Source organism: Camelus dromedarius, chromosome 31, assembly GCF_036321535.1.
Source record: "Camelus dromedarius isolate mCamDro1 chromosome 31, mCamDro1.pat, whole genome shotgun sequence".
Lineage (NCBI taxonomy): Eukaryota > Metazoa > Chordata > Mammalia > Artiodactyla > Camelidae > Camelus > Camelus dromedarius.
In genome coordinates, this window is record NC_087466.1 from 24,259,077 (window position 1) to 24,271,942 (window position 12,866).

At 56.8% G+C, this 12,866-nt stretch overlaps 1 protein-coding gene across 3 annotated transcripts in view; it reads left to right on the top strand.

Moving 5' to 3' along the window:
* Positions 1-7,948, top strand: part of SFSWAP (splicing factor SWAP) — a 66,408-nt gene extending 58,460 nt beyond the window's left edge. For all 3 annotated transcript variants that reach the window (XM_031442459.2, XM_064481330.1, XM_064481331.1), the window contains exons 16-18: positions 5,890-6,045; positions 7,157-7,229; positions 7,591-7,948. In XM_031442459.2, the coding sequence (XP_031298319.2) occupies positions 5,890-6,045; positions 7,157-7,229; positions 7,591-7,656 (295 nt within the window). In that variant the 3' untranslated portion in view covers positions 7,657-7,948. The remainder of the gene's footprint in view (positions 1-5,889; positions 6,046-7,156; positions 7,230-7,590) is intronic.
* The last annotated feature ends 4,918 nt before the right edge of the window (positions 7,949-12,866 follow it).

Below are 12,866 nucleotides of genomic sequence, written 5' to 3' on the forward strand. Positions count from 1 at the left end.
CACTGATGTCCTGTGACCTCCCGTTGCATCACACCAGGGGACACACGGTGTCCCTTTGCCCCATGGCCAGCGGTGCTGAGTTCGAGCACTTGGTTAAGGCTGCGTCTGCCGTGTGATCGTACCTTCCCCCTGTGAACTAACAGGTACCCTGCGGGGGGCCCTGGGGCAGGGTGAACGTCATGTTGCCGGCAGCTCTCTCCTCACTCCTTCTCTGAAGACCACCCCTCTTCGTTTCAGTGTCACTGTGGACTTGGGCTTTGATTTGCTGTGTGACAGTCCATTTGCACCACCACGTGCTGTTTGGCGGTGACACTGTCTCGCATTTGGCCCCACACCTGGGCTCAGCCGTGTCTCCTAGGAATCCTGGCTCCTTTTAGTGAGTGTTGAGAAATCTAGTTCTGGGCATGGTGAATGTTTTTAAAAGTAAAATTCATGCGAGTGTTTAGCCAAATCGTATCACAGTGCACTCCAACACGGTGTCCCAGTTACTTTACGACAGCAAGTAACAAGTGATTGGCTGTGGGGGGCTTGCCTTGAATTCCCAGTGCTCAGCACGGCGCTGAGCACGTCAGTCAGCGCCCGAGTGAGTGAACGGGAACGTGCTGCTGCTACACGGCTCTTACGTTATACGTGAAGGGGTGTTAATTCACAGACTTTGACAATTAAAGGATGCATATCGTAATTCCCTAGAGCAACCACTTAAAAAATAGCCAGAAATCCAATAGGGTATGTTAAGGAGAACCTTGAAGTGCTTTATTAATGCAAAAGAAAGCAGGAAAGTGGGGAGAGGGAAAAGGAACAGATGGACAAGTAGAAGACATGAAGGTCGGTTCACCATCCATACAAGTAGCACACTAAGTGCAAGCAGACTAAAACTCTAGTTAAAAGGCAGAGATTTTGGATTGCCTTATAAGGCAAAAACCTAACACTAAGCTGCTTGCAAGGACACTTTAAATACACACATAGGTTAAAATATAAAAGATAGGAAAAGATACACCATACAGCGCTAGTAAGAAAGGTGGCGTGGCTGTATCAACAGGAAACCACGTAGACGTGAAGAAGTGGTGCAGAGGTGAGGACAGCCATTTCCTAATGACACAGGGTCAGCTCCTCACGGGCGTAATGTTTTACACGTGCGCGTCGAGTGAAAGCGCTTTACAATACTTGAGACAAAAGCTGACAGGACCGAAGGGAGACAGCAGACCAGCACTGTTGACCCACTAAGACCGCCGCCTGCGGCGCAGTGTGCGCGTCCCTGCGGAGGGCGCCTGGGACGGGCCGGCCTCCAGGCTGGGTCAGGTCAGGCCCGTGTCCCGAGTGGGCCCGGGGCGCCCCGAGAGCTTCAGAGGGTGCGGGGCGGCTCCCTTACCACGTGGCTTTAGGGACAAAGGTCTACAAAGATGTCTGGAAAATGCCCAAATACTTGGAAGTTAACACATTTTAAATTGCCCATAGGTCAAAGAAGAACTCACAAGAGGAAGTAGAAAATACTCTGAAATGAAAGTGTGACATACTCAGATCTATGGGTGCAGCTGTGCTCAGAAGGAAGTCAGTGGCTTCAGATGTTTATAGAAAACAGAAAGGTCTTAAACCTGTGCTCTATTCTTCCATCTTAAGAAGCTAGAAAAGGAGGCACATGGTAAGCCCAAAGCAAGTAGAAGCAAGGAAATAAGAAAAGATCAGAAATCAGCAGAACAGAAAACAGACCAAAGAGGGAAGTAGTCAGACCGAATGGTGGTTCTTTGAAAATGATCAAAAAGTGGTAAATCCTAGACCGATCAGGAGTGAAAGACCCTACAGACGTGGAAAGGACGGTAAGGGAGCAAACCTCATTCCAGGGAGTTTGACCACTTAGGGGACGGTGGAAATGGCTTGAAAGAAACAAACCACCAAGCTGACAGCAGCAGAAATAGGGAGTGTGCATAGCTCATGTCTGCTAAAACCGTTCCGCAGAACTCTAGACCCAGATGGCTTTTATCAGTAAAGTCCAACAAACATTCAAGGAAAGGGGGATCCAACTTTATAGACACTTCAAAGGAGACGGGAGAGGGAACCCTTCTCAGCTGACCTCCCGAGAGCAGCCTGGAGCCGTGTGCAGGTGCGTGTGCATGCGTGGTGTGTGTTTGCCGTGGGCAAGGGGGTGTGAGCGTGTGTGCAGTGCGGCGTGTCTGCGCTGGGGGGACGTGGATGCGTGTGCTCACACACGTGTGTGTTCACAGACTAACGCCCTCAAGAGCATAAATGCAAAAGTCTGTAGCAAAATATTAGCTGGTTTCATTCCAGCAGCTTCCTACAAGGGTGATACGTCCGGACCAAGTGGGGTCTGCCTCAGGAATGAAGGTTCTTTACCATCAAAACCAACCGTTGCAACTCCCGGTATCCACAGAGTAAAGGAAGAAAGCGTGTGACATCTCAGCAGAAACAGAAAAGGTACTTGACACGGTTCACCCCCCGCAAGGGAAACGTCCTCCCTCAGAGACAGGGCGTCTCTGAACGCCCCACGGCTAACGCCGCCCTTGCTGGTGGAAGACCGAGGGCTCCCCCGCCAGCCGGAAACAAGGCCAGGGCATCTGCTCCGCGATGCAATGGGAGGAAAGGAAATAGAGGCAAACGGTCGCACAGGGAAAAAGGAAGTGGCCTTTCTGCACAACTACGGAACATCCTAAGACTTCGGTAAAGTTTATTTCTATATACTGGCCCAGAACAATTGAGCAGTGAAGTTGAAGACAATGCCGTTCATGACGGTCTCGACGAAACAAGCTACTTACGGGTGAATGTGAGGAAAGAGATGCAGGCTCTCCCTGCGCTGAGCCACGAAGCCGTTCGAGAGTGTGTTCAAGAAACTTCAGTAAATGGAGAGAAAGCCCACATTCTTGGCTTCTCGGGACAGAAGGCTCAGCATTGCTTACGTGGCCCTTCTCCGCCGACTGACCTGCAGAGCCCGTGCGGTCCCGGTCGGCGCTCCCTGGGCCTTTCCACAGAAACCGGCAAACTGACTGCAGTCAGAACAGCCTCGGGGACTCCATTGGAGGACTTGTCCTGCCAACTGCAGACGCCTGAGGACGCTGGAGTGAGCCGCGTGCCCGGTACACCTGAAACAGGCGCGGAGTCCAGACGATGAGTGAGGAAGGGAAGTCTTCTCGGCAGAACTGGACTGAACAACTGGGCGTCAAAACGGAAGGGAAACAGTGCCGTGTACCCCGGACGCCGGGCGGGACTCACGACGGATCACGGGCCTGAATGTGGAGGCTGGAGCCGTCCAGTCTCTGAAGGAAACGAGGAGAGACGTTCATGACCTTGGAGGGGGCAGAGATTCCCAAGGGCATAGAAAGCCCCGCCTTAAGAGAAAAACATAATAAATTTGACTTTGTTGACATTTAAAACTGCATTCAAAAGGCCCAGTTAAGGAAGTGCAGGCCCCAGACTGGGAGAAATCTCTGACACAGGCCTGCATCAGTTCCAGGCAGACAACCCAGTTAGACAAGGGGCAGATGACTTGCAAGGAAGACATTGCGTAGAAGAGTATGCAGGTCGGCAGCGCGGCCAGCACAGGACCGGGTGCTCAGCACCGTCAGAGTCTCGGGGAAATGCAGGTTAAACGCCAGTGGGGTGCTGCTTCACGCGGGAAGAAGGGCTGGAAGCAAGACTGGACGTTTCTAAGCGTGGACAGGCGTGTGAGCGGCTGCGATGCGGCGGGGGCGGGGACGGCGCCACGCGGGGAGCCGCTCAGTCTGGTGAAGTTAGACACACGCTGCCCCGTGGCCCGGCTGCGCCCGTCTGAGCTGTTCACACACCATCAGCACTTGACCACAAAAGCAACTTGATTGCAGTCGCCAAAAACTGGGAACAACCCCAGTGTCTGTGGACAGGAGAGAGGCTGAACACAGGACGGCAGATCCAGAGTGTGGTCCTCCCCACAGCGCAGAGACCGAGCCCCTCCCGGGGAGCCACAGGGACACCACTGGGCAGAAGCTCCCGTTTACCCACAGGCTTCAGCTACGTGAGAGACGTCACAGCAGCGGGCCCCGTCGCGGTGCGGAAGGGGGAGCAGGCGACTGAAAGCAGCAGCGGGGGCCCTCCTGGGGCGCTCCCGAACATGACGGGTCTGCATCTCACTGCGTCTGCGACCTCGCCAGAGCCCAGCGGACAGCATGTGAGACCTTTGTGTTTTGCTGGATGTACAGCGCACCTCGGTTTTAAAAAACAAAAAAAAGGATCACTTAATTCCTTAAGCAAATGCTTAGAAAGTTTTGTCACTTGAGGTCAGGCTGTCGTGCTCGTGACCCTGGTTCCCCGTTCGGGAGGGCTCGCCTGCCTTTTATGACGTCAGCCACAGCAGCTTGGCCAGACTGGGGGCTTAGATCATTCGGACGGACTTCACATGCTGCTAAATAGTTTATTTTTGTGAATGCTGCTTCCTGTGAAATCCCAGCCATGAGTTTACAGACACTAGAAGTCACCTGATCTCCGCAGTTTAGGAAGTAGGCCTGCTCTGTGAGTCTCCCCCGCACCCAGCCCAGGCACAGCCTCTCCTGCCTGGCCTGCCCGGTCCTGGCTGTCCAGGGACGCGCTTCCTGGGGCGGGGCCTTCTGGTCCTTGATGCAGATCCGGGAGGCCACGCCCCGCCGGGGGTGGGACCAGCCTGCGCCCCTCCATCCTTCGTCGTCAGAGGCCCTGGAGCTGGACCCGCACTCCGCAGACTGAGGGGCGGGGGCACCAAGGACATGCCCTGGTGCGCGGCAGGGCAGGGTGACAGGTGAACTGGTCCGGGGGTGAGGAGGCGTGTGGACAGGCCCTGGGTGCCTCCGGGTCAGGAGGGGCTGTGAGCCACCCCAGTCCTGTGGAGCCAAGAGGGGTCTGAGCCGAGCAGGCAGTGACCCCAGGGCTTCTGTATTAATGCTGCTGGCACTGGAGCACTGGTGAGAGAGCTGCCCGCGAGGGTGCGGGCAGGTGGGGGACATGAAGCGGGCCTTCCAAGGTCCCGTTCCTGTCCCCTCACCCAGCAGCTCACGGCTGGGGATTTCCCTGGAGGGGGAAGGGAGAGGAGACAACAGAAACTGTCAGTGATGACATTTCCCTGCAAAGAGCCGCCCAGCTGTTCTGCGCGGGGCTCCTAGAGGGCGGGTGACCAGGGCCTGTCCCAGGAGGAATAGGGTGGGGGGCTGGGCTCGGCGCTCTCACCGCCCACACGTATCCTCTTCTCTTTCTCGCTGTGTTTAGTGGGTGGGAAGGGGGTCCCAGGGCAGGCTGTGGGATGGAGTCAGACCTGCAGGAAGCTCAGGGGCCACTGTCTGGGCAGGAGAGCAGAATGGGCTTGGTGAGCGCAGGCCGTGGGTCCCCAGGGGGAGGAGGACCTGGGGGCGTTTCTGCTGTGAGACCGGCAGGCCTTGGAGAGGGGAGGCCGTGAGCGAGGCAGGGCTGTGGAGGGAGAAGGGCCCTAACCTGGCGGCCCGGGGCAGCGTGCCCAGCGCTCTGCCATCAGCCTGTCCCCTGCGCACCAGGAGGGCAGACACGCTGGGCTCCGTGCGTGCGGGGCTTTTAACAACTCCCCATTTCTCACTGGAAATCCCGGTTTGCTCAGCGTAAATGAGCAAGCAGCACAAACAGCGCTTGGTTACTGGATCGTAAACGCAGATAAAGTGCTGGCTGTGTTTTAAGCCCCACAGGCACCAGCTTCAGGACTGGCAGGCGGGGAAGGTGGTCTGCGTTTCACTCCTGCACAGCTTTTATTTTGCTGCATCCATCAGTTTCTAGTTAAATAAATCATGTATGGTTTTTAAAAGGAGTTAACGTGTAGAGAAAGGTGAAATTGTCCAGCCGTCCTTGGGAAGCCCCCAGAACTCGTTCAGAGCCAGCGTGTGCCTTTGTCTAAATCTGCGTTCCTTCCAGAAGCCCCCACGAGAAGAAGAAGAAGAGACGCTCGCGGTCCCGGACCAAGTCCAAGGCCGGGTCTCAGCCAGCCTCCCCCAGCAAGCAGGCCACACGCCGGCACTCAGCCAGCATCTCTCCCGTGGAGAGTCGGGGTTCCAGCCAGGAGCGCTCCAGGTAACACCCCAGCCCCAATGGCTGGGCCACAGGGCACTTCTCGTGGGGTGCGGGGAGGAGCGGGCTGCAGTCCCCCACATCCTCCTCCAGTGTCCCCCAGGCTCTGAGTGAGCAGAAGGTGGGCACTGAGGACCCCAGAACCAGGGCCCAGCCCCGGCAGCACCCTTACAGAAGCGGCCTCCCGTGCCCCTGCCCCCGCCCCCCTGCCCGGGGCAGAGGGAGCCTGGGAGCGGGTGTGGGGCCGGCCCCTCCCGTGAGCGGGCTTCCTGTTGTCCAGGCAGCTGGGAAACCATGCGGCGGAGTCAGCAGCCATTCCCCCAGCCAGCATTTCTCATCACCCTGATGATGGCTGCGGCGTCCTCACTGGGCCACAGAGCCCAGTGTGGTCAGAGCCGGGCGCAAGCCCCGGGGTCCAGGTCATGGGGACACAGAACCACCTGTCCACCCATCGCTCACTCAGCCAGAGCGGGCGGGGGCCAAGCCGTCCCTTCTGACGTGCAGGCTGCAGGGATGTCGGATCCCGTGCTGACTGTCACAGGGTCACCCTGGTCAGCCGCGGAGACACGGGCGTCCCCCGGCCGGCGCGAGTGGCTCCCCCTGACCGGCCACCCTTGGTTGTCGGGAGGCGTTCGCCAGACAGCCCTGTTCACGAAGCCAGGGCCCCACCCAGAGCCGGGGCGGGGTCGGCGTCCTCAGGGACCCGTTCTCCCATCCCTGCTCGTAGACCTGTCGCTTCCGTAAGTGTGGATCCCAGGCACCCCCAAAACCAGAACTTGCAGCGGATCAGAATCTAAGCTGTAGCTTCTTTAAAGGCAGGACGTGAGTGAGCGCAGGCCCAGCCCACGGTTGTGTCACCTCCCACCGGGGGTCCGGGCGGCGGCCCTTGGCGCCTGCTGCTTCTGTCCTTTCCTCCATATTTTTGTCAGTTTGTTTCTTATGTAATGTTCATATGAAAATACTTTTGAGTTAGGTTGCATTTTATAAAATATTTCGAATGTATGTTACGTAAAATATAAAGGTAAAATACATGTATATAATGTTGATTTTTTAAGATACTGGAAACAAAGTCAAGTGGCTTTTTAGGCCTCTGACCTCTCTCTACTCGCATTAGGGGAGTTTCTCAGGAAAAAGACGGTCAGATCTCCTCGGCAATCGTCTCCTCCGTACAGAGCAAAATCACTCAGGTGAGGCGGGGTGGTCTCTCGTCCCCCCGTGTCTGTGTGAGGGGCTGGTTCTCACGGTCTGTCTCCTAGTTTCAGGGGGACTGACGGGGTCCTGGGCTGGTCGCCCGGAGGCGGGTGGTGTCGCCATTGTCCCTGACCCTCCCTTCCCAGGGCAGCTGTGTGGCCTGTGAGCCAGCCTCAGGACCCAGCGGTGGGGGGGACAGCGCCCTGCCCCTGGATGTGTTCACAGCCACCAGCACGTCTCCCCAAGCCTCCTCGGGGTCCTTACCCACTAACACTTTCATAAACGGCTTCACCGTGTGGACCGTCCTTCCCGAGTCCTGACGGAGCCCACAGACATCCCCCGTCTCTCCCCGCGCAGGACCTCATGGCCAAAGTAAGAGCGATGCTCGCGGCTTCCAAAAACATGCAGACCAGTGCCTCCTGAGACGCCCGGGCCCTGGCAGTGGGCAGCCGTGGCGCAGAGCCCGGGGCTCCCGCGTCGGGGAGCCCAGAGCCGGCAGAGCCACGGTGCCCGCTCCCGCAGGCCCGTCGCAGGCCCGTGCGCGCCCCCCCGGGGCCCCTGGACAGCTGGCGGGTTCTGTAAATTAACTTTTGATGACATTTTCAGCTTAAGATTTTTGACCAGCAGTCTCTTACCTGTATATTTGTAAATAATATCATGTTTCTGTGAAAATGTATTATCAAATAAAATGGGAGGAAAACACCTTTTCTAGCCAGTAGCTGTGGCCGTTTCTTCCTTGTTTGGCCTGTGAGTTTTACTGCTTGTCCCCTGTCCTTGGCCCCAATGCTTGCCGCGTGGACGTCGTAGCGACGTGGCTGTGGGCGCAGCTGTACCCCTGGCTGCAGTCCGAGCGCGGTGCTCCCTGCCGTCTGAACGTACACGTCAGCTTGTCACCTGAGCCGTCGAACCTGCTCGCCGGGCTTGCTCAGACCCCGGGCCCCAGAGTCCCGTGGGGACAGGCCCCAGGTACACGTGGCATCATTGGCAGGACACCTGGTGGGCGCCGTCCGACCGCAGGGCCCCCCGCCACGCTCCGGAGCTCATCTTCCAGAGCGTCCTGTGAACTGACAGAAGACCGTTTCCTCCGCAGCAGACAGAGCTGGAACCAGGGCCCCTCACACTAGCAAGGGAGGTGTTTGTTGACTTCAATAAAATCAGGACGTCAAGATGCATTTCCTTCCCCCGTTATCGGTAACAGACTTGTTCAGGATGAGCACTTCAGGGTTGGAGACACATTAAGCTGTTCTACAGAAATTATAATGACGCCTGGTTTCCAGGCTGGGCCTCGAGGTTCACGCTTACCCCCGCTGTGGAGTCGGGGAGCAGGGGGGGGCAGGGGTGGGGAGGCGATGCTGGGTTTGCAGACACAGGATCTGCCTGCCTGGCTGAGCCTTGGGAACGTCCAGGGAGGAGGCAGGTGGCCAAAGGAGTCAGAGACCAGAGGGAATGGCCCGGGACCAGGTGCTGGGGACCCCCGCACTGAGGGGCTGGGCGGCTGAGCGGGGCGCTGAGGGGCCACAGGGACCAGGAGTCACCGGGCATCCACAGCCCCCGCGGTGGTCAGTCCAGGGGCCGCCTGGAGGGCGGGAGGAATCAGCCTCCCCTCAAAGGGGGAGGGTTCTTTCTGAGACCGTCTGGTGCTGCTGGGGAGACGGCACCGGCCTTGCGTCTTCACAGAAACATACTATTTACAAATATACAGATGCGAACACACCTGAAGGCAGGTGGTCACAACTGCATGGAGGAAAAGACAGAAGTGGGAGTGGAGGCGAGGGCAGAGGGCGCAGCAAGCCGACATCTCTAAGGAGGTGATGTGGGGCCAAGACCTACAAGGAGTAAAGAGGTGTGGCAGGGAGCTGTGGGGCTGTGGGGACCGCAGGGAGCAGGTGCAAAGGTCCTGAGGCAGGAGTGTGCCTGGAGTGGTGGAGACAGAGCCGGAGGTCAGGGGCTCCAGCAGGCCAGGGTGGGGAGCAGGACTTGTGCCCCCAACAGCGTGGGGCAGGTGGCGCCACCCCTTCTCCGGTTTAGGATCAGCGTGTAGGAGGCAGGGTGGGCACAGGACAGCCAGGTGTGTCAGTGTCCTGCACGGCCACCCAAACTACCACCAGCAGGGGCCGAAAGCGCTAGAGTTTATCCTCTCAGTTGTAGCGGCAAGAAGTCTGAGACCCAGGTGTGGTCCAGCTGGTTCCTCCTGGAGGCGCTGAGGGCAGATCTGCTGCTGCTCGGCTCCTGGTGCTGCCAGCATCCCGGCCGCTCCACGGTGTCCTTGGCTTGTGGCTGCGCAGCTCCCATCTCTGCCTGCACCCCTCTGTGTGCTTCCCCCCTTCCCACCCCTCTGAGGACACTCGTCATTGGACTCAGCCCCACCTGGACAGTCCAAGGCGGCCTCGTCTCCAGCGCCTTAACCGTGTTTCCACCTGCAACAGCTTCTTTCCAGATCAGCTCACGTTCTCAGCTTCCTGCTGGACATGAATTTGGGGGGGACATCATTCAAGCCCATCACCGTGTGCGTGGGGGCCTGTCCCCTTCTCAGCACTCTGCGAAATCACAGTCCAGCCTAGATTCGATGACGCACAGTAACTTGGCTTTTCCTCAGCTTCACAATGTGCCAACCGCTGCGAGTAGCTGTGAACTACGCAGTGGGGCCAGAGAGCAGCGGCCGCACGGCCAGACGCGAGCGGGCAGGGCAGACCTGCCGGCGCTCCACTGGCTCTGTGCCTAGAGCAGACCCCTAAACCTGCATCCCTGCACTTGCTCCCTTCCTTTAAGGCTGTGCCTCCCGCCCAGACAATACACCCTTTTAAAGCATACTGTGCAATCATCAACCACGCTCTAATTCCAGAACATTCCCATCACCCCAAAATAAACCACTGACTCCTTACCCGTCAGCCCTCCCCTCCCTCTCCCCCAGCCCCTGGCAACCACCAACCCTGCTTCCCGTCTCTCTGGATTTGCCAGTTCTGGACGTTTCCTATAAACAGAATCATACACTATGTGGCCTTTTGTTCCTGATTTTTCCCCTTACGTAGTACTTTCCAGGCCCTCCCAATGCCACAGCATGCACCAGAACTTCACCGCTTTTTAGGGCTGAATGATACTCCACTGTATGGACACAAAACTGTTCATTCATCAGTCGATGGACAATTTGGGCTGTTTCCACTTTGGGGCCATTATGAATAATATGCAAGTTTTTGTGTAGACGTAGGTTTTCAGCTTCGGTTCATTTTTAAACTGGGAGAAGCTACACACCTCCACACAGGGATGCCACTAGACTAGCGCCCAGCACACAGGAACTGGATGACAAGCCTGGAAGGGGGTGCAGGGCGTCTCCCGAAAACTCCCCCTTCCAGCACCTGCACCCCAATTTTCCTCTGGAGAGCCACCCCTCCCCACCTTGGGGGTGGAGGTGGGGCTGACAGACCCTCAGCCCAAGACGCAGGCCGGCCGATCAGAACTCACCTCCACTCAGCCTGGTGATGGGCCTCCTCTTCTGGGCAGGAGTTGGGAGCAGGCAAGGTCAGCCTCATGGAAGAACACAGCCAAAGGGAGGAAGTGGAGCCCAGAAAAGGAGTCTCTGAGTCCAGAGCCCCTGGAACCAGCCATGCCTGAAGCCAGTATCCTAGTTTTCCCTTTTAGTCTGGGTTTCTCTGAGGCACCTGAATTGACCACGGGGCCAAGGGGCCAGAGACCCATTCTGGACAGAAGATGAAACTCAGCCTGAATGTCTCAAAGCACATCCCACAGACAACTGCAACAGTTAGAATGTCTCCTCTTCAAATACCGAGAGATGAATACAAGGGATGGGGTCCACATCACTAAACCCCCTGGACTGACAGAGACAGAGGGGGGTTTTTCTGTAGGAGGCGCTGAAGTCCAAGAAGGGGAGAGTGGATGGCAGGCAAGGCTGGATCAAGGAGCTCAGCAGAGATGACATCCGTGTGTCTCTGTGTACACGTGGTAAATGGAAAAACATATTTGTTTTATGGGGGCTTTCTGCTTTCTGCTTTTTGTTTCCCAGAATTCGTTTTCACTTAACAATATGTCTGAGTAGCCACGCTGTTACACCTGGATCCAGTCCGTTCTTTCCCACTTCAATATAGTGGTCCATCTTTGCAGTATATCTGGGTATGTTCAGCCCAGGGCAGCCACCGGCTTATACAGCACCTGTGGGTCTCAGAAAAGGTGCCCATTTCTCCAGAGGGACATGGCCCCACTCCAAGAAACACAGGCCAGCAAACAGGGTGCAGGGGGGCCTCCCAGGGTCACCCTGGTCCTTGACCACAGGTAGCCCCATCATACGGTTAGACAGTTTTTGATTTTACTATTACATCCTGCATTAGCTTTCTTGTGCAAAGACGAGAGTGTTTTTCTGGGGCAGACACCAAGAATGCTGGGCCATAGAAAATGTACTTTTTAAATTTTAATAGCTGCTCCCTGATGGCCTTCCAGCAAGGCTGTACCAGCTGGCAGTCCCTCCAGCAGCACCAAAGCCCCCACTTCCCTCCTCAGCGCATGATGATATACGACTTTCTCAACATTGCCCATCTGATGGGTGAAAAGTGGCTTTTCCTCAGTGCTTGGATTCTGGCCACGTTCAAATGCCAGAACTCAGTGGCAGGCTTGAAGAGAAAACAGCTTCATGGTATCACATAGCCCCCACCATGAAGTGACGTGTCCCCGGATGTCTAGCCAACCATGGTTCCCGCACCGTTCACCAGCCACCATCTGGACCTATCTGGGGAGAACCAGGTCCGTCTGGAGGCCCTTCTTATGTTTGTGACCCTAAGACACTGTCTCTTCACCACCTTCCATGTTAATGCCTCCTACAGCCCCTCAGCCAGCACTCCCCCTCCAAGTCCTCAAATGCAGGAAGAACTCTGTTACACGATGGGGTCGACAGCTCCAGCATCTCTTCTGAGCCCCTTGATCCAGCCCTGCCTGCCATCCACATGCCTTTACTCTGACGTCAGCATCTCCAGCTTCCTTCAGAAAACCCTTCCCACCATCAGCGCAGGCAGTTCAGCTAATGTCCATCCCCTGGCCACACGGTTGGTTCAGGGATGGACACACGATTCACAGCATCCAATGAGAGACAGCCCTGGGACTGTGGCTTGAGAAACTGTCTACTGGGTTTCCTAAGCTGGAAGAGTGTGGGGCGCAGCTGCTCGCCCTGTGTTTGCTGCCATTTCGAGAAATCTTGCCCGAGGATGAAGCCAACACAGAGATGGAGAGAGAGACCGTATTCCAGTCACATTCTTGTGCAACTTGATCCAGCCTTGCCTGACGTCAGTGTGCTCTAAGATGCCCCAGTTTAACGAGCCCATAAATTTCCTTTCCTTGTCTAGAGCCAGTCTGAGCTAGGTTTCTGCCACTGGCACTTGAGCAAAGTTGGGGGATGTGCCTGTGAAGGGTCACCGTATGCAGGCTGCCTCACTGCCCGCAGTCTCGACATGCCAGTATCATGGTCTTCTAAGCAGACGCAGAATCTCCATGCTCAGAAGGGGCCACTGAGGCTCTGAGACAAACAGGAATAGGAGGAGCAAGACCCCAGCTGGCGGAGGACAGTGGGGAGGGGGCTCTGCCTGGAACCCAGTCCTCATCTGGGTAGAAGGGACCCCTGTCTTGGCAGCACC